The sequence below is a fragment of the Natrix helvetica genome (assembly GCF_964273705.1).
Source record: "Natrix helvetica genome assembly, chromosome: 5".
Taxonomy (NCBI): Eukaryota; Metazoa; Chordata; class Lepidosauria; order Squamata; family Natricidae; genus Natrix; species Natrix helvetica.
This window is the reverse complement of record NC_138551.1, coordinates 109,430,139-109,450,099: the sequence shown is the minus strand read 5'-3', so window position 1 is coordinate 109,450,099 and position 19,961 is coordinate 109,430,139. Positions and strand designations below refer to the sequence as shown.

The 19,961-nt window shown below is 44.2% G+C and overlaps 1 protein-coding gene across 1 annotated transcript in view; it reads right to left on the bottom strand.

Moving 5' to 3' along the window:
* The window catches only part of NRG3 (neuregulin 3), a gene marked incomplete at its 3' end in the record, with an annotated part of 645,607 nt that extends 626,800 nt beyond the window's left edge, over window positions 1–18,807 (bottom strand). Inside the window, exon 1 of the mRNA XM_081954558.1 lies at window positions 17,728–18,807. Coding sequence (XP_081810684.1) covers window positions 17,728–18,493 — 766 coding nt within the window. The 5' untranslated portion in view covers window positions 18,494–18,807. The remainder of the gene's footprint in view (window positions 1–17,727) is intronic.
* Window positions 18,808–19,961: the final 1,154 nt, after the last annotated feature.

Sequence of the window (19,961 nt, the reverse complement as noted above, 5' to 3'; positions counted from 1 at the left end):
CAATACAATACAATACAATAGTAGAGTTGGAAGGGACCTTGGAGGTCTTCTAGTCCAACCCCCTGCCTAGGCAGGAAACCCTATACCGTTTCAGACAAATAGCTATCCAACATCTTCTTAAAGACTTCCAGTGTTGGGGCATTCACAACTTCTGGAGGCAAGCTGTTCCACTGATTAATTGTTCTAACTGTCAGGAAGTTTCTCCTCAGTTCTAAGTTGCTTCTCTCCTTGATTAGTTTCCACCCATTGCTTCTTGTTCTACCCTCAGGTGCCTTGGAGAATAGTTTGACTCCCTCTTCTTTGTGGCAACCCCTGAGATATTGGAACAATGCTATCATGTCTCCCTTAGTCCTTCTTTCTCTTAAGCTAAACATACCCAGTTCCTGCAACCGTTCTTCATATGTTTTAGTCTCCAGTCCCCTAATCATCTTTATTGCTCTTCTCTGCACTCTTCTCTAGAGTCTCCACATCTTTTTTACATCATGGTGACCAAAACTGAATGCAGTATTCCAAATGTGGCTTTATCAAGGCATTATAAAGTGGTATTAACACTTCACGTGATCTTGATTCTATCCCTCTGTTGATGCAGCCTAGGACTGTGTTGGCTTTTTTGGCAGCTGCTGCACACTGCTGGCTCATATTTAAATGGTTGTCCACTAGGACTCCAAGATCCCTTTCACAGTTACTACTACTGAGCAAGATATCACCTATACTGTACCTGTGCATTCCATTTTTGTTGACTAAGTGTAGAACCTTACTCTTTTCACCATTGAATTTCATTTTATTAGATAGTGCCCAATGTTCAAGTTTGTCAAGATCCTTCTGTATCTTAAGCCTATCTTCTGGAGTGTTGGCTATTCCTGCCAGCTTGGTGTCATCTGCAAATTTGATGAGTTCCCCATTTATTCCCTGATCCAAATCATTGATGAGGATGTTGAAGAGTACTGGGCCTAAAACAGAGCCTTGGGGTACTCCACTGCATACTTCCCTCCATGTAGATGCAGTTCCATTGAGAACTACACGTTGAGTGTGGTTGGTCAGCCAGTTACGAATCCATCTGGTGGTGATGCTGTCTAACCCACATTCTTCTACTTTATCTAGTAGTTGGTTATAGTCTACCTTATCAAAAGCCTTACTGAAGTCCAAGTAAACTTTATCGACGGCATTCCTCTGGTCCACTAATTTTGTCACATTATCAAAGAATGCAATAAGATTAGTCTAGCATGATCTGTTTTTGACAAATCCATGTTGGCTTTTGGCTATTACTTTATTTGCTTCTAGGTGTTCGCAAATTCGTTGCTTGATTATTTTTTCCAGAATCTTTCCTGGTATTGATAGGTCTGATAGGTCTGTAGTTTCCTGGATCTATTTTTTTCCCTTTTTTGAAGATGGGAACCACATCAGCTCTTTTCCAGTCCTCTGGTAGTTCCCCGGTGTTCCAGGATCTCTGAAAGATATAATTCAGTGGTTCTGAGATCTTGTCTGCTAGTTCCTTCAGAACCCTGGGGTGTAATCAATCCGGTCCTGGTGATTTGAACTTGTCTAAGGTAGACAGGTGCTCACTTACCATTTTCTTCCCTATTTCAATTTGTGTTCCTAATCTGATTTTTGTGGTGCTGCTTTTGATAGGTTGGACTGTTTTATCCATTTGTGTAAAGACAGATGCAAAACATGAGTTAAATAGTTCTGCTTTCTCACTGTTGCTTGTCACCTTCTAGCCACTTTCTCCTAGCAATGGACCAATTGTTTCCTTAACCTTTTTCTTGTTTTTAACATGTTGGAAGAAGCTTTTTTTGTTAATTTTTACTTTTGTGGCAAGCCTTTCTTCATTGTGAGCCTTAGCTTTCCTCACTTCATCTTTACAGGCTTGGGCTATTTGCTGATATTCTGCCTTAGTTATGTCCCCCTCCTTCCACTTTTTATACTTACCTTTTTTGTCTTTCAGTTTGTCAGATAGTTCTTTATGCAGCTATGCTGGTTTCTTTTAGGAGCTGTTATTTTTCTTCTTCTTTGGTATTGTGCTAGACTGGGCTTTTGTAATCTCATTTTTCAAAATTTCCCAAGCTTCTTGAGTTGTTTTCCCCTTGAGGATTCTCATCCATGGAATTTTTCCCAAGCTCTCTCTAAGTTTATTGAAATTAGCTTTCTTAAAGTTCAAGACTCTAGTTTGACTTTGTTCTACTACTTGTGTTTGCATAATGTTGAATTCCAATATTGCATGGTCACTTGCCCCCAGGGTTCCTATGGCTTCAACACCTTCTATCATTTCCTCTCTATTAGTGAGAATTAAGTCCAATATGGCTGATCCCCTTGTTCCCTTCTCTACTTTTTGGAAAACAAAGTTGTCTGCTAGGTTTGTTAGGAACCTATTGGATCTTCCACTTGGTGCAGAGTTTGTTTCCCAGTTGATGTCAGGGTAATTAAAATCTCCCATTACTATTGTGGTGTGCTTCCTACATACCTTAGTTAGCTGACTAGCAAAAAGTTCATCTACTTCCTCTGCTTGGTTGGGTGGCCTGTAGTATAGACCTATGGCAATGTCATTTCCCCCACAACCTTTAATATTGACCCAAATGCATTCAAGATAGTTCTCATCATTGTTGTGCTCTATTTCTGTAGAGACGTAGTTATTTCTTATATATAGTGCAACTCCACCTCCTTTTTTATTTGGTCTATTTCTTTTAAATAATTTAAATCCTTCTAGCTGTATGTTCCATTTGTCGGTTTCATCCCACCAAGTTTCTGTAATGGCAATAATATCGTATCTGCCTTCTTTTACTTGAATTTCTAATTCGCCCTGTTTATTCCTCATACTCTGTGCATTGGTGTATAGACATTTGAGTCCATTTTGATTGACCTTGTGTCTACATAACCTGTGTTATGCCTGACTGCCCTTATTTTCTTGCCACTTGTGTGATTCATGCACATGGTATGGCAATCACTATTAAATGCTTGGTTTTGCTTGACAGCAGGAGTGATAAACTTACCCCCACACACACATCTATGTTACATGCACTTATAACCCTATGAATTTTAGTTTGCTTGCCAGGATTCTCACCACGAAACACCCTTTCTGTTCTGGAAAAAGTCCAGATTTCTCTCCTTACAGAAAATTTATTTATTTATTTATTTTTCAAAATTTATAGACCGCCCCCTCTCCCCGAAGGGACTCGGGGCGGTGTACAGGCATCTCATTAAAAATAGATACAAAAGATAAATACCTTTAAATATATTCCCTTAAAAGCGAATTAAACCTAAATTCAACTGTACAGAATAATAAAAGTTAAAATCAACTAAAAAACATACCCCTAAAAATTTAAAAATACAGACTTGAGGGACTAAAATTGGTATTAGGCCAGGGCGGCTAAATTGAACAGGTGGGTTTTAAGCTTCTTACGGAAGGAGCGGAGGTCGGTGGTAGTTCTGATATCCAGGGGGAGGTCATTCCAGAGGGTCGGGCCCATCACAGAGAAGGCCCTACTCCTGGGCGTCGCCCGCTGGCATTGCCTAGTGGACGGCACCCGAAGGAGTCCCTCTCTGTGAGAGCGAATCGGCCGAAGGGATGTATGGGGCAGGATATGATCAATCCCCCATCAGGGGAAGCCCCCTTGCTAGTATGAACATGATTGGCTTGAATGCCCAACCACCACCCCCAGGTCTCTCCCCCCCACTGGAGGAAAAATGTGTGCTGCCCCTTCTTCCAGGACAAAGAAAGCAGCAATGGAGGGAAGAAATGGCATCATAAATGTGGTTCATGTGGTGAGATCAATTGATTGCCTCCCTAGGCACAGAGGGAGAAATGATCTGGGGAGGAAAGGAGCAGCCCTTGCATTAAAGAAAGCCCCCACCCCCATGGCAAAGAAGCTGAGGGCTTCATCAGGTTGGAAGACCACTGACCAAGTTTTGATGGTTGCAACCGTTCCTTTAGTCTTCGTTCAAAGTTGCTGTGACAGTGAAAAAAATGGCCATTTTTCACACTTGGGACTGTCATAGCACCCCTGGGGTCATAGTGGTCCCAATTCAAGTGCTTGAAGACTGGGGTGTATTTACAATAGTTGCCGTGACCCCGGGGGTCATGTGCTCCCCTTGTGTGAACTTCTGAGAAGCAAAGTCAATGGGGAAGCCAGATTTGCTTAATAACCATGTTGATAACTTAATGACTGTGGTGATTTGCTTAACAACAGTGGCCAGGAAGGTGGTAAAATGAGACAAAACATACTTCACAACTGTCTTGCTTGGCCATAGAAATGTTGCCTCTACTGTGGTCGCAAGTTGAGGACTGCTTGTCCTGTGTGGCTCCCTGTGGTTGTCTTATCACAAAGCAGAAGCAGCAGTTTGCTCATAGATAATGGGAAGCAGGCAGAGCTCACATCAATAAATCATGCCAAAAATGTTGCTAAGGAATAGATGGTGTCAATGCAACTATGCCAATAAAGAAAATGTGGGCAGAAACCCTCCTGGCTGCAAGAAGCCTTTGTTAATCATGGGACACAGAAGAAAAGCTGGGGGGGGCACAAATATTCCTATTACGCCGCCAGGAAAATGCCTTCTAAATGCAGTAATCAACCACCTTTGACCTCTCCTATCTGCACGGAAATTTTATATGGTTAATCCACTTCCTTGCCCCACTGATTGAAGCCAGGGCCTTCACTTGCAATGTTATGAAAGGAAGGAAAAAATGACCATACCAATTTAGTGCAGTTTTCTCTCAGCAAGATTCCAACAAAAATCTCATTTCTTTCTAACAAAACCACTCACCGATCTGGAAAGGGCATTAATTCTTCATTCCCAGCTTGAAAAAAGGAATAGGAGAGGGAACATATCAAACGTAAATGACCCTCTATACACACACGCATTATGTTGCATTTAGGGAATCCATTAGCCGTTGCTATTACTGGAAGGATTCTATGACCAACGGTTGGAATAATTTCCTGTTGTACAATGGCAATTCCCACACCCGTATATACTGTACACCAACCAATTCTATGAAGAAGGAATCTCTGCAGTAGTTTTCAAAATACATCCACCTTCTTACTTTAACTTACATTCAAGTTAGAAGCAAAATATAAATAACATCTAAGTGCATCGACACTTAGACGTTAGCATGTGACTGAAAAACAAAAAAAGATGCTCACATTATTTTAGTAACCAGATATACCACCCGAGAACGGGATTGAATAATTCATTCAGACTGAAGGTAGCCAATCTGACGCTGTCCAATTGATGCAGTGGTTTGTTCCAAGCATCCAGCCTGGAGGGATGATTCGGTCCTTAAAGCACCCTGAAGGAAATCTTGAAACTGAATATTCATACAGTCTTCACATTAACCCAGCTGACACCAAGCCACGTGTTTGTGAAGACGGAACATAATTGCATCCTGTAAATACAATGAAACATGGCAAAGATTTGACCCAACACACAGATGTCTTCTTGTACTTGCCGTGTCTTACACGGCTAAAATGCAAATGCAATGGTGCCTGCAGCCACCAAACAGGGGATCCAGAAATAAAATTGGCTCATTTTCATCAGCCGTTCTTTCACTGCAAACAGGGCTGGCCCAGTTGCAGCAAAGAGATTCTAGATCAAAGGTGTTGGAATAGCATATGAAGTACTCGCATTTTAAGGAAAGGAATAATACACCTCGTGTGGTTTGACTCTGTGCGAAGAGAAGGAAAATACTGAAGCTGCCGAATGCAAGGTCATTTGGAGACGTTTCAATCCAAGCCAAGATAAATCATTCCAAATTGATTTCATTAAGACCCCTGATTGTATCATAGAAAACAGCCACCCTGCATGTGTTTAAATCACCTCCAAATGAAATAATGAGAAATAACCTTTGCTGTGCCCATAAAGAGACCACAGCAGACTGCAAGGAAACTGGTCTGCCTTTGTTCAGGCACTTTCCTTTATGAGCCCTAAGGAGGATCCAATCTAGCTAATTTGATGGTTTGCAATTCTGCAGTGTTACAGCCCCTCTAACTGGTAATAGCCAGCAATCAAATCTCAGCTACTAATGGCCAGATTTCTGGAGTTGTAGCAAAGGAAGGGGACTCCCAAACTGTTGTGCGTATATAAAAACACACATTCACACTACTGAGATGTCAAAAGGACAAATGTGTTATGTTCACTTGTACGTTGTTAGAATACAAAGAAATAACAACGCTTATAGGAGTTTTGAAAAAATTGATGTCCGGCACTGGATATATCTTCCAACAATAGGAGTCAAAAAAACTTTTTTGATGTAATGTAAGAAATTGTGATGAAATATCTAACAGACCCAGCAATAATGTAGGAGGAAGTATGATAGTTATAGGAAGAAACAGGGCCAGTAATTCAGAGAAGTGACTCAGATTCACTTGACCTTAATTATATCAGATATAAGCTTCACTGGAGAATTCTTCTGTGCCCCAAGATTCTGAGATGATGGCCTATAAGCAATAGATACTTTTTAGACATCCAAATGATTTTGTTTCTTAAGTATTCCTATTAGAAAGGGCTTAGCAGAAATCTAATAACATCCATCTCTCCAATTGGCCCAATAACTAGTCCAGGACCTGATGTGTTTTATGGGCAGCCAAAATTGCTTTTGAATTTGCTGTGTGATTTGGATCTGAAAAACATGAAGGAACTGCCGATTCAATATTCAAATCAACCCATAAATACTTGACTAAATCCAAGCTACTGAACTGATTTGGTTAGTCATTTCAAAGGGGGTTGGACTGGAAGACTTCCAAGGTCCCTTCCAACTCTGTTATTCTGTCATTTTGTAAAGGGTGATTTCCCCTTCAGAAGGAATCACTTAGCCCTTAAATGAACTTATGATGGTCAAAGCAGGGAAACTCCCACTGGAAAGAATAGCACATAATTGGTAGTGTTTAGGCACCCAGTGTCACATGTGAAATGGGCAACCATCAAATAATTATGATGTGGCACATCTTGTTCAAGGGTTGCGTTCAATAATCAGCCAAACCCCTTTCCAGGATATTCCATACCCTCCTCTTCTTCTCTCACAGTGTCCTGATGATACCCAGTTCTCATTAGTCTCTTTTGAATTATTCACAATTATTCATGCCTTAAACCACTGATGCATCTTCATATAAAATGATAATGTTTCCTTTGAACTGTACCTCAACTCCTTTGAACTGTACCTCAACTCATGTACACTTCCTTGTCATTTTCCTGGCCAACACTACACATATGGTTTGATGGATTTTGGCTGACCTCAAATGACCAATCAGGATTAGATCTGAGTTAGTGCTTGGGTGGAAAAGGACAAGAAATCTCAGAGTGGACTGAGAAGTCAAAAAAGGACTCTAGAAGGCTACAGAAACTTTCTGTCTATAAAGAAAACTTATATGGACATTTTTGGGAGCCAGTACAGATGTTGTAGGTGGCTTAGTGGCTAAGACACTGAGCTTGTTGATCAATAAGGTCGGCAGTTTGGCAGTTTGAATCCCTATTGCCACGTAATGGAGTGAGCTCCCATTACTTGTCCCAGCTTCTGCCAATCTAGCAGTTTGAAAGCACGTAAAAATTCAAATAGAAACATAGGGACCACCTTTGGTGGGAAGGCAACAGTGTTCTGTGTGCCTTCAGCATTTAGTCATGTCAGCCATATGACCACAGAAACATCTTCAGACAGTGTTGGCTCATTGGCTTTGAAAGGGAGATGAGTACCACCCCCTAGAGTCGAGAACAACTAGCATATATGTGCAAGGGGAGCCTTTACCTTTACAGATATTGTACCACCTTTGCAAGTTTTTTATGACTGAGAAAGACAATGTCTTGGCTACCCATATAGCAATAATAACACCCCAGATTAAACACGGGTTGATAAAAAGAACAAAACATCTGGATATTGGACATGGTCAGCACCTGGAGAACAGAAGAGAAAGAACTGGAGAAAATAACCAAATATAAAGAACTGCAGATTGGAGTTGAACAACTGTCGCAACAGAAAGCAAAGATGGAATCAATAGTAATAGGCATCTTGGGTACAATCCCAAAACATCTGGAACACCACTTGAACACCATTGTCATTGACAAAATCTCCATCAGTCAATTGCAAGAGGCAGTTTTATGTGGAAGAGCTTCCATCACATGATGATAAAAGCCTCAAGCAACATCTGTCTATCCCAGGTTCTTAGGAAGGACTCGATAGGTGGATCATGGAAGACACAGAAATTGTATCCAGATCCCCTGTTCATACCAGCCCACACTGCTTAATTCTACAAGTAGGCTACAACATTCTTGGACAAAGGCTTAAAATGTATACATACTCCACCAGCAGCAAAAATAATATATCTTTAATAGATTAATGTTCCCACAACCATCTCCAGAGGAAGTGGAAATTTTCTGCCATTTTGGAAACCTTTGAAACCATTAAAAGTGGGAAACCTCAAGCTTTGTTAGAACATCAGGTGAGTTTTGCAAAGAATGTAAAGAAGTATTAATATCAGATTTTTTATTTTTGTGCAAGACACTTCTCCAGGACTTGGAAACTGCCTAAGAAAAAATCTAAATCTAATCCTTAAACTGGGTAAAAATGTTCAGTTGCTGGCCTATTCTAGGTCTATCTCACTACTTAATGTGGTCTATCAACTTAGTACTAATTATTAGCCAACCATTTGAAGTTATTATAAATAAAATTATCCATATAGAATAGTTCAAATCTGATTTTATTCAAAACTGAAATAGAACCACCCCATCGGGAAACCATTAAATATTACACTATATTAGACAAATTAGCAAATTAATAAGTTTTCACTAGCTATATGTTCCAAAATGCTTTTGATTGTCTGATACTAAAATTCTTAATGCAACTATCAAAGAAATGTAAATATAGGGCTGCTTTTTCAAGATGACTCAGCATATTTATGAAGCAAGTAAAGCACAGCAAAATCTTAACAGTTATGATTCTATTACGATTTTAAGGCCTACTAAGCAGAGCTACACATTGCTGTTATTCAACCTAGCATTGTGAATAGTAGAGGAAAATGTCCTTTTAAGATGTCATAAAATATCATCCAAAATAATTTATATGCAGAATTCTAATATTGTTTATAATTATTTGCTTTCTATTGATTTCAGTCTCTATTTGGTCAAGATTGAAGATCTTGACCAAGATATTATTGAAGATATTTCAAGATATTATTGAAGGAGCACACCAACAAATTAGTTGGCATTTTTCAGCAACGGTGAAGAGAGTATGACTAAATCATCAAGAATTTCAGTTTGTTGTTTGCTTGTTTCAGTCCAGTGTTACAGAAAGCCAGTTTGGTCTAATGATGAAGGCATCAGAGTTAGAAAACAGGAGACCCTGCATTCGTCCCATCTTAGCCATGAGAGTCAACTGGGTGACTTTGGGCCAATCATCAGGAGACAATGAGTTGTAGTCCCACCTTTAGGCACAAGGCTGGCTGGATGACTTTGGGCCATTCACTAGGATATGGTGAGGAGGAGGAAGGTGTGTTAGATACATTTGCTGCCTTGGGTTATTTATAAAAATAGCAAAGGTGGAATACAAATAACTATTTTAAAATACCTCTTGTACTAAAGAAAATGCATCTACCCAAAAGACCAAAATATTTAAAAAGTTTGCTTTGGACTTGTCATTCCAAGAAAGCAACAACAAAACCATTGAGATGTAATATTTGTATTTCAATTATTCTGCTATGCTGTTCAAAGCTCTGCAATTTCTTTTGAAATTCCTTCATACTTTGGTGCGTCACTCTGAGACGGAAGCTGTGAGGATTCACACAGGATGGAGAAACAAAGGTGGCCATGGTTCAAATCTTAGTGGCTCTCAAGTCATTCAGCAGGGAAGCAAATAAACTTGGATAAAAAGAAAGCAGATTTTCATCCCTGGATAGTCCAGGCTGGAGAGCATGCTTAGCTCAGTTTCATTTCAATGGTATCCCTAAGTGTGCCATTATACATCACTAAATCATTTTTATCATTATTTTTATTATTCCGTGAATGAGGGTTGAGAAGTAAACTTCCTTTGAACTATCCAACCAGCAATTTCAAAACCCCACTAAGATCCACTTTTGTGTAATATGGGTTCTTGTACACATATGCATTATGATTGTCATTGTTTGGTGCCATGTCAAAGATCTGGATGCTTTAGGAATAGAAAGAATTTTAGCTCATCAGTTGTAGTTGCATTATTTGGAAAAACATTGATTTTATGACAGTATCTTTAATATCCTAATCCTTAGGAAAGTTTCAATAATCAGAACTAAATCCAGTCAAAACCATATAATAGACTGTGAGTATATTGTTATCATTTTGCTGTTGGGGTGTACTAGCAAAGGTCAACTTTCTATTTTTGCATAAAATGACAACAAATCACAGCAAATCTCAAAATGTTCTTTATATTTCCTAAACAAACATAAATTTTAATTTCTCAGTCTATTTTGGCATTTTGCATTATATGATTCAGCAGGGCTGCTTATCCTGTAAGTCATAAATTTTGCAAGTGTAATCATTCTCACCCTGTTGATGAATTCTTGCACAGAACTAATAGAAAGATAATATTTCAGCTTCATATACCAACAAAATCAACAGAGCACCAAACATATTGAAAGAAAATGTACCTCCAGCAGTTAATTTCCTAAGTAAATAAACTATTTTGTTTGTGCTTGCTTCATAATAATGTATTAACCTCGTATACTCCCTTTTTACATCCGTGTTTCAAATCCCATCCTTTGAGTTTCTCTGCTGATACATAGGCGTGGATTTCTACTACTGTTCTCCACCCTGTCCCATTTCTCCTCTGTAAACTGGAGGTAAAACACCAAAATTGTCACTGGTCAATAGGCTGGTCGTGCCTGGAAAGCACTTTATAGCAAACATCACGCTTTTCATTTCCCTCCAAGGTCATTAGGCCTGCTAGATTTGCTATGTGGTATTCTGCATGAGACTGCAAGATTAAGTTGAATGGAAAGGAACTGGGCCAACTTGGCTGCCTTTTGCCACACCTGTCCATGAGGCTGATCTGATGAAGCCAACAGATGAACTTTGATGAACAGTTGGCCTTGTATCCCCTTCAGTCTTACTATGCATGCACCTGTTATATACCATATTTTTTGAATTATAAGGCACACTGGAGTATAAGACGCAACAAGATTTTGAAGAGGTATTTTTTTAAAAAAAGATTTTGAACTCTGCAGCCTCCCAAACTCTCTTCATGACTTGTTTTTTGTGAAAAATGGGACATGTAGAGAGTTTGAGAGGCCTGCAAAGTGCTCCTGAGAACTGGGGGGGGGGGGGAAGCAAAAACGATAAAAATCAGCCTGTTTTTCACAAAACGAGCTTGTTTTTTGCAAAAAAGGGGACATGCATATGTTTTGGGAGGCTTGCAGAGTGCTCCTGGGGTCTGGGGGGGCACAAACAGGAAAAAATGGCCTGCTTTCACTCATTTCTGCCCTCTCCAGCCCCCAGGAGCAGTCCAGAAGCCCCCTAAAGGCTATGCACGGCAAAAACCTTTGGGAGCTGTTCCAGTATTCCAGTATTCCAGTATTCCAGTAATCACTATCTAGTTCCATGAAACTGTTGTTACCAAAGTTTTTTTGTTTTACATAATGGATTATTTGTGATCTGAAAGCTAAGCAACCTTAATGCTCATTGCTTGATTATTTTCACCCTGCACTTTGTGGATCAGATTATTCTTCTCCATGTCATGCATAGAACCATTAAACCATCACCAAAATTTCTCCAAAGCATGACAAAAGGAAAATGTTGTTAATACAGAGAGAATAACCACCTTCACCCTATGGATGGAATGCAATTTTGACTGCAGTTAAAGTACAGCAAATCAAATTCAGTTTTTGCCTATATTTAGACCCCCTTACACATGTGACTTTTCTTTCTGCACTACTCAAAAGGCCAATGGTATCCTTCAAAAGTTTCAAATGGACAGTGTGTCCTTGTACCATGAAATTATCTGACCTAGACCGAGAGGTTCTGCTGTGGAAGAACCTAAAGAAGATATGCCTAAACTTTCTCTAAGGACTCTGAGTAGATGGAATTATTTACTGTCCTAAGTAAAAACAACAAGGAAACTCAATAAAGGACATCTTCCTTCTTCAAAACACTTCACAAGGTTATGTGGTAGAAACCAGCTTTTCTCACTTAAACAGCACTTTGAAGGTCCATAACTTGCCTTAGAGACTCTTGAGAAACAAATCCATTAGAGTGTTGATAAGTTAGATAGATATCCTGATCACTACATCACCTGAGTTTTCTAAAAATCTGTGAATCAAAGCAGGATAACACATCTTTCTTTTAATAAGTAACTGAATCTTTTTCTCAGAAAACTCACTTCTCTCTTTCCTTGTGTCTATCCTTGAATACAAATGTCCTTTAAATGTGTCAAAATGTGAAATGAAAGATGCATTCCATTAAGGCATCATCAAGGAATGCCTACAGACTTCCGGTTCCGGCGGCTACGGCGACAGGCAGGTCTTTGCCTGCTCCAGCTCTCCCGGTGGGCTCCCCCCGCTTCTGGGGGGGCACAAGACGCCCTGGAGGGGCGTCTTGCCGAGGGAACGGCTCGCGGAGGGTCCTGGCGTCGGCGTCGGCTGGCGGGGGCTTCTCCGCTTCGTTCTAGGCATCGGGGAGCCTTTTGGAGGACGCGCGCGCGTGCGTCTCGCCCCATGCCGATCGGAGAATATACTTCTGAATGAAGCAGCGGCGGTGTGGTGAGAGGCTTCCTTTCTTCATTCCTTTTCTTTTGAACTAATGGACTTTTCAGCTCTTTTTTTAAACAAAGTTTCTTTCGGACTTTGCTGGAGGTGCGGCTAGAGGGAGGGGGATTTCCCCCCCCCCCTTGGACAAGCGGCTTGAAAAGATTTTGCTCTCGCCCCCAGGGGAAGGAGGAAGGGGGAGAGCCAACTAATGATGCCTCACCCCTATAAAAGTGACTTTCCTTGGACTTAGATCTAGAACTTATGGGTGAACTGAGAACTTTCTGAACTTTTAAAATTTTATTATGCCTCTGAGCCCAAAGCTGGCAGGGCAAGATGGCACACTTCCGTTGTCTTCATGAACTGTGAAACCTGACTCCACCTTTAAAATTCAGGCTTCCGGTCTTTGTCTCCGAGTCACCCAGAGGAATCTCTTGTGGATTGTTATTTTCTGAACTCTTTGGAGAAAAAACTTTCATCTATCGCTAGAGTGACTAAAGAAACCCCCACCTGTTTGGATCCTCTGCCTTCTGAATTCGCCTGCCTGCTCTACTTCTCCAGCTGCCCAGTTTCTACTCTGACTGATCTCCTTGCTTCATAAACCATGTCTCCAAAAAGACCACCTCCTGGAAAGCCTGGCTTTGCTACTTCTGCCCCAACGTCTGCAACGTCTAGTCCAGCTACACAGTCAAAGATAACAGAACTGATGCAACCCAAGACTACAGAGATAGACTTTCAACAAATGCTTCAACAAATTTTACAGGGCCAGGAGGAAATTAAGAAACAGTTAAGGGAAATGAAAGATGAAATTAAAGAGAATCAAGCCCAAATTTTTAAGAACTCACAGAGACTGGACCTTGTGGAGGGTGGGGTGGCGGAGGCGAAAGGGGGGGTAGAGGCTTTACAGAAGGGGAACAAAGAACTCGACATCCAACAAATGAAAACAGAGTTTGAGAGAATGTCCTTTTATCTTAGATTTCAAAATGTAATAGAAGCAGATGGGGAAAATATAAGGGACATTATGACTAATATTTTAGCTGAATACATACACAAAGATAAACAGCAGATGGAATGGGAGATAGACCTAGCCTATAGAGTGAATTCAGCATATGCCAGAACACATAATGTACCCAGGGAGGTTCATATTAAATTCCTTAGGAAAACCACAAGAGATGAAATTCTGGGTGTACAAAGGGGGCAAACACTGACATACCACGACAGGGAGATAACCATTCTGAAGCAGATTCCCAAAAAAATTAGGGAAAAAAGGAAAAGCTATTCGCAATTGGCGAATAAATTATACCAGAAGAGGGTGTGGTTTAGATGGTTGATGCCTGAAGGTATGCTGATATTCTGGGAGGAGACAAGAATCAGAATCAACACACCCATAGAGGCACAGGCCTTTATGGAAAAAAATAAAGCGAACCTAGAAAAAACAGAAGACACTACAACGGTCATACAGGACACGGGAGGGGCCGGAGCTCTGCCAGCGGGGGGTGAAGGGGCAACACCAAGAAAGCTCAGATCACAAAAATAAATAAGAAAACCACAATGTTATAAACAGACCGAAAGTAATAATGAATTTATAACTAGACTATATATTATAACTATATAAACTGATTGAAAATTATTTTTTCTAGAATTAATATGCTGATTTTTTATGATTATGTATTAAGGTTTGATATTTTGATGTAACCTAGGAGTCTGGAGGGAGGGGGCGTCTGCCACACTTGCAACTGCCAAAATTTGTAACCATTCCACTTACCCTTTTCCGCATAAATGTTTTTTAAAAAACCAATAAAACTTCTTGAAAAAAAAAAATCAAGGAATGCCTACAAAGGAATCACTGAACCACTAGTTAGCCTCTGTTAATCTGAGAAAACTATTATCTGATATCACAATAAAAATATCCTTAATAATCTAAATTGGCTGGTACCAGAAGATTGTACAGATTGACTGCAAACAATGACACGACAAAGTAGCATCAAGCACCATTTGATTCTCTACAAAAAGGGCCATTTGCCTACAAGCAAGAACGGGGGAGGGGGGGCAAAATAGACAAGTATAGAAAATAAAAGAACTTTGGGACCTTAGAATTCAAAGAGAGAGGCACCTGTCACATAATACCCCAAGGTCTAACTATTTTTGATAAGAACGACAGAAAAGGTCTGGATAGTGGACACTCCAGTGCCCGGAGACAGCAGTACCATTAGTCACAGGAACCTTGGGTACTCCATCCCCAAAGTATCTGGAGCATCCCTTGAACACCATCGGCATTTGACAAAATTCCTACCTGTCAATTGCAAAAGGCAGCTTTACCTGGAACAGCTGACATCCTGCAACAATAACTGTGACAACATCAAATACCCACATCTGCCTATCCCAGACCTTGGGAAGGACTTGGGACATGGATACAAATGCCAAATACAACCTAAACATTTGGCTGACTGTGTGAATAATAATAATAATAATAATAATAATAATAATAATAATAATAATAATAATAATAATAATAATAATAATAACAACAACAACAACAACAACAACAACAACAACAACAACAACAACAACCACCATTGAAAAAGAAAAGGAAGAAAATCCATGTGCCCAAAATATTTCCTTCCTTCCACTTTCTTTCTTTCTTTCTTTCTTTCTTTCTTTCTTTCTTTCTTTCTTTCTTTCTTTCTTTCTTTCTTCTTTCTTCTTCTTTCTTTCTTTCTTTCTTTCATTCTTCCGTCCTTCCTTTCTTTCTTTCTCCCTTCCTCCCCCTCCCCCTCTCCCCCCTCTCTCATTTAATCTCATATTCTATTTAATCTCCTGTTCGTGATAATGCAGAAGTTGCCCTGTGTTTAAATGAGGCCACTTTCTGATGAATGTGCAGTTCTTTGTATTTCCTTCCTTGCTAGAGCTGGCATGGGGGTGGGGGTGGCGTGGGGTGGGGAAGCAGAGAAGGGGAGGAAACCTTAAGGTCCAATCTATAACCAAGAGAGGAGCCTTCGTAAAGCCGGAACAAAGAGTTGCTTGCAGAGCTGAAGAGTCCTTCATCACCCAGGTGTGGTGATGATATTGGCCTGCAGAGGAGCTGGCCAGAGGGGCATAATAGGTTCCTGGCAGTTGACATTCATATTTTGAGCAGTTTCTAACCTCAAAGGACTCCCCAGTGGAGGTTATGAAACCACCAGGGATCTGCCAGGCTCAGAGATGTCGGAGATATTTATTTGCCTTTAACGAGAACCAGAACAGGCAGCGATTCACACACCCAGCCTATTCTTTGAACATCGCCCCACCTGCTGTCCTGTGGCTCAAAGCATCATAAAAATGAGAGCATGGGGAGGTTTCTCCACTGAAAGGCTTTGCATGTGGGAAAGGGGGAAGGCAAGGTGGGCCAGAGGAGGGAAAGATTGAACGAGGACCAGCCAGTGTTTCATCCTCTAAAGAAACAGCAGCTCCAGCAGCTCCCCCTCCCCTTCCTCAGTCAGCTAAAAGTAGCCAGAAGAGAATATGGATTCATTCTCTGGATACCCACTCAGTGGCCACTAACACCCTGCCTGCCCTCCTCCTCCTCCTCCTCCTCCTCCTCCTCCTCCTCCTCCTCCTCCTCCTCCTCCTCCTCCTCCTCCAACTGAATCCTCTGAAGGAAACCTCTCCTCAACCCAGTTACTGTGTTTGCCTCTTTCCTCACCCCACAGCATTTTTCGAGGTGGGCTCTCCATCCCAGGTTATGAAGAACCAGCTTTAAGCTGTGGAGGGGAGAATGAAAAGGCTGAAATAAGCGAACCCAGCAGCTCTCACCCCACAAAAGGGAAGGGACCGTGTGGGAAGGAAACAGCCTTGGATGAGAGTGTTCCAATCTCACTAAGGAAAGGATGGTGAGATGGTGAGAAATATGGGGGAAAATATGGAATTTCACCCTCCCCCCTCCTTTCCCCAAACTCTCATTGAAACAGGGGCATCCAGGAGCTGATCTGTGTCCTGGATAACCTTCACAAGATCTTAAAGATTCCCTTCCAATTTCTTTTCAAATAAAAGAGGGAGTAAGAGTGAACTGTATAAATGGAAATTTGCAGCACTGGTGAGGAATGCAAATATGTCAGATCCCTCACCCTTTGTGGGGGGGGGGGAAACCCCTCTCCTCCTTCATCCCTGTATAATAAGATTCCATTTACATCCCAGCAAGAAGAAACAATGAGACCACCTAGAACTCTTCCATATATATAGACGGTGTATATGGCGCATTTTTGCATTTGCAAGTGCAGAACTGGCACTCATGAATCTAAAACAGTAGAGCTTACAAGGGAGAAGAGGAAAGGCTTTCAGAAGGAAGTAATGGAGGAAGGAGGGAGGGAAGAAGGAAGGGGGGAAGGGAGGAAGGAGAAAGGGAGGAAGGAGGAGGGAGGCAGGGAGGAAGGAAAGAAGGAAGGAAGGAAAGAAGGAAACCTTTTGGAAAAGTAAGAAGAACATGCATGCCTTTTGTCCAAGATTCTTGAGCACAACTGATTCAAAAGCACTTCTTCACGTCTTCTCTTAACTTCTTCCTGTTCTTCTCCAGAGTCACCAAAGTGCTAATGCCAGCCTTCCTTGTCCAAAACCATTACATTCTCCCATTCTAACAAACCAGTCCAAGGCTCAACATTAAGATCATAAGAGCCCACCTCACTGGCAACTCTTCTCTGCCTTCAATCTTGGGATGTCATCCCCTTGTAGCAAATGCAGGAAAAAAGGGCACAGTGCCTGCCTGGGTCTCGCCCTGTGAAGGATGAGCCCCATGAAGTTTTCCTCTCCATCTTCACCACAGCCACGTAAACGGCCAACCCCAGAGGAACTTCCAAAGAGCCCCTCGGCCTCCTTGCTTTGAAACGCCACCTCCCCCCCCCCCAAAAACTTCAACCCCCTCTCCCCTGCCAAGCAAGGCTGGCAACCAGGTCCACCTGGGAAGGACCCTTTCAGTCCAAGCCAAAGCAACAGAGAGGGCACCCGAGAAGAAGAAAAGGAGGAGAAAAAGGACAGGGAGGTGAGGCAAAAGTTCTCTCTCACTTACGGTATTTGGGGCTGGAGTGGGTCTCCGGCGTGGCGGTGGTGGTGGTGCTGGCCTCTTGGAAGGGGGATAAGGTCCAGGAAGGAGCCGAATCCTGAAGATAAGTCTTGTACGACGAGGTAGTATACGCCGCAGTGGGCCAGAGCGGCACAGGGGGGCTCCGAGGGGCGCCGGGCGGCGGGCGGGCCACGAGCAGCGTGGTGCTGAAAGGGACAGCGACGGCAGCCGTGCTGCTGGCCAGGACGGTCGGGGGCGCCAGCGTGTGGCGCGCCGTGGTGGAGCGCGGCGGGACGGCACGGACGGGGCCCCGAGTGGCCGGGAAGCGGGTGGGCGCCTTGGTCATGGTAGTGAGCCGGGTACTGATCTGGTTGGGCGTCCGAGAAGCGGCGGCGGCGGCGGCGTCCGTGCCGGGCGAGGCGGTGAGCTCCTCGCTCTTGGGCGGCGTGGTGGGCTGCTTGGAGAGGAAGAAGGGGTCCTGCTCGATCCCTTTGGAATCCATCAGTTCGGTGGGCAGGTACTCTTGCACGGACCCCACCACGATCCACTTGAGCAGCATCAGGCTGAGCCCCAGGCCCACGAAGCCGATGAAGAGGGGTACCACACAGAGCCACGTCTGCTGCCGGTTCCACACCAGGCAATCGCCGCAGCGCACCTCCCGGCCCGCCGCCTCGGGCCCTCCATCGCCCGCCGCAGGGCCCCCGCCCGCCGCCGCCGCCCCCTCCTCGGCAGCGGCTGCGGCACCCGGCGGCGAGGCGACCCCTTCGCTCATCCTCCTCGGCGCCTTTCTAGCCCTCCCCCGGGGGGAAGCAGCGGCATCGAGGGCGGGGAGGGCGCAGCATGCGGAGCGGAGGGGAAGCGATAAACGGGGAGGGGGGAGGGGAGCGGGAAGATCCGACGGCAGCGGGGTGGGGGGAGGCAGCCGCAGCCGGCAGGTACCCGAAAAAGCTGGGCTTCCTTCGATCCGGAAAGCGCGACACCCCTCCCGCCCTGTCAGCTACATCTCCGCGCATTCACACGACCGCTGCTGAATCAGCTGGAACGCGCGAGCTCTCCCCACCTTCCACCCGCCGAACTCTCCTCCTTTTCCCTGCGATTTCCCGCCCCCTCCCTGTTTCCTGGATTCCGGACACCACCACCACCGCCCCGCCCGAGAAATAATAATAATAAAAAATATGAAAAAGCCCCTAAGATCCTGGGCGGTCTTTGCCAAACGAGTCCCGAGAAGCCGTGGCTTTCAGACGGTAAAGATCCGGGTCGAGGAGGTCTCGGCCAAGGCAGCGTCTCCCCTTCTTTCAAAACCAAGATCTGCAATCAGCAACCGCCCGGCGCCCCTTTCACCAAGGAGGAAGACGGGCGACGGGCCGCCGCTCCTGCTTCGGGCGACGCTTCTCCGGTCCCCGCGGCGGTTGGCGGTGGCCACATTCCCCGGCTGCCGCCGTTCCTGCCTTCCTCGATCCACTTTTCCGAAGCGACGGAGCTCCTGCTATTCGGCAGCCCTGCCGCCAGTCCTCGGACAGCGCTTGCAAAAAGGCGAGAGCCAGCCGAAAGCGGCAACCTGCGGGGGAAGCCCGGCCGCCAGCCCCGGGGCTGCTGGAGAGCCGGCCGCCCCCGGCATCCTCTCGAAAGCCCAGCCCGATGCCAAAGGGGACTCGGATTTGGTCTCCTGACAAACCAGGCACAGGAGCCGGCGTGCCAAACCAAGCACGGAGCAGCGGCGGGGTGGAGTGAAGGGAGGGGTGGGCAGGTTAAAATAATCCCAGCCAGAAAGAAATCACACAGGCGCGCTGAAAGCTACAAAGGGGAGGGGGCGGACACGCGCCCGCGCCTTCCCACGCGCGCCCACCCTCCCTGGATTCAAAGCCGTTCCAGGGCTGCCCAGGTTTTTCTCCCCAGCCCCTTGGCCGCTTGTCTTTCTCTTTTGTCAAAGGCGGTTGTGTATTCCTGCCGCGTGAAGGATGGAGGGGCGGAGGGGAAGGGGGGGAGAGGAAGGGGACTTTGCTGCCTGGGCAAAGGAAGCGCCCCTCCCTCCCACTTGGCTCCAAGGAGAAGCGTTGGGAGACTGCACCACCTCCTCGAAGCCAGGAGTCGCTTCCTGGGTGGAGATCCGGAGAGGGGCCGGGGGCCGCTTCCCAGCGCAGGAGGCCGGGCGACACTCCTGCGTCGGCAGGGCAGAAGCAGCGCGCGCCCCCGCCCGCCCGGGAATGCGCGGCTTTCCGTGCGCGGGATCGCGCTTGGGC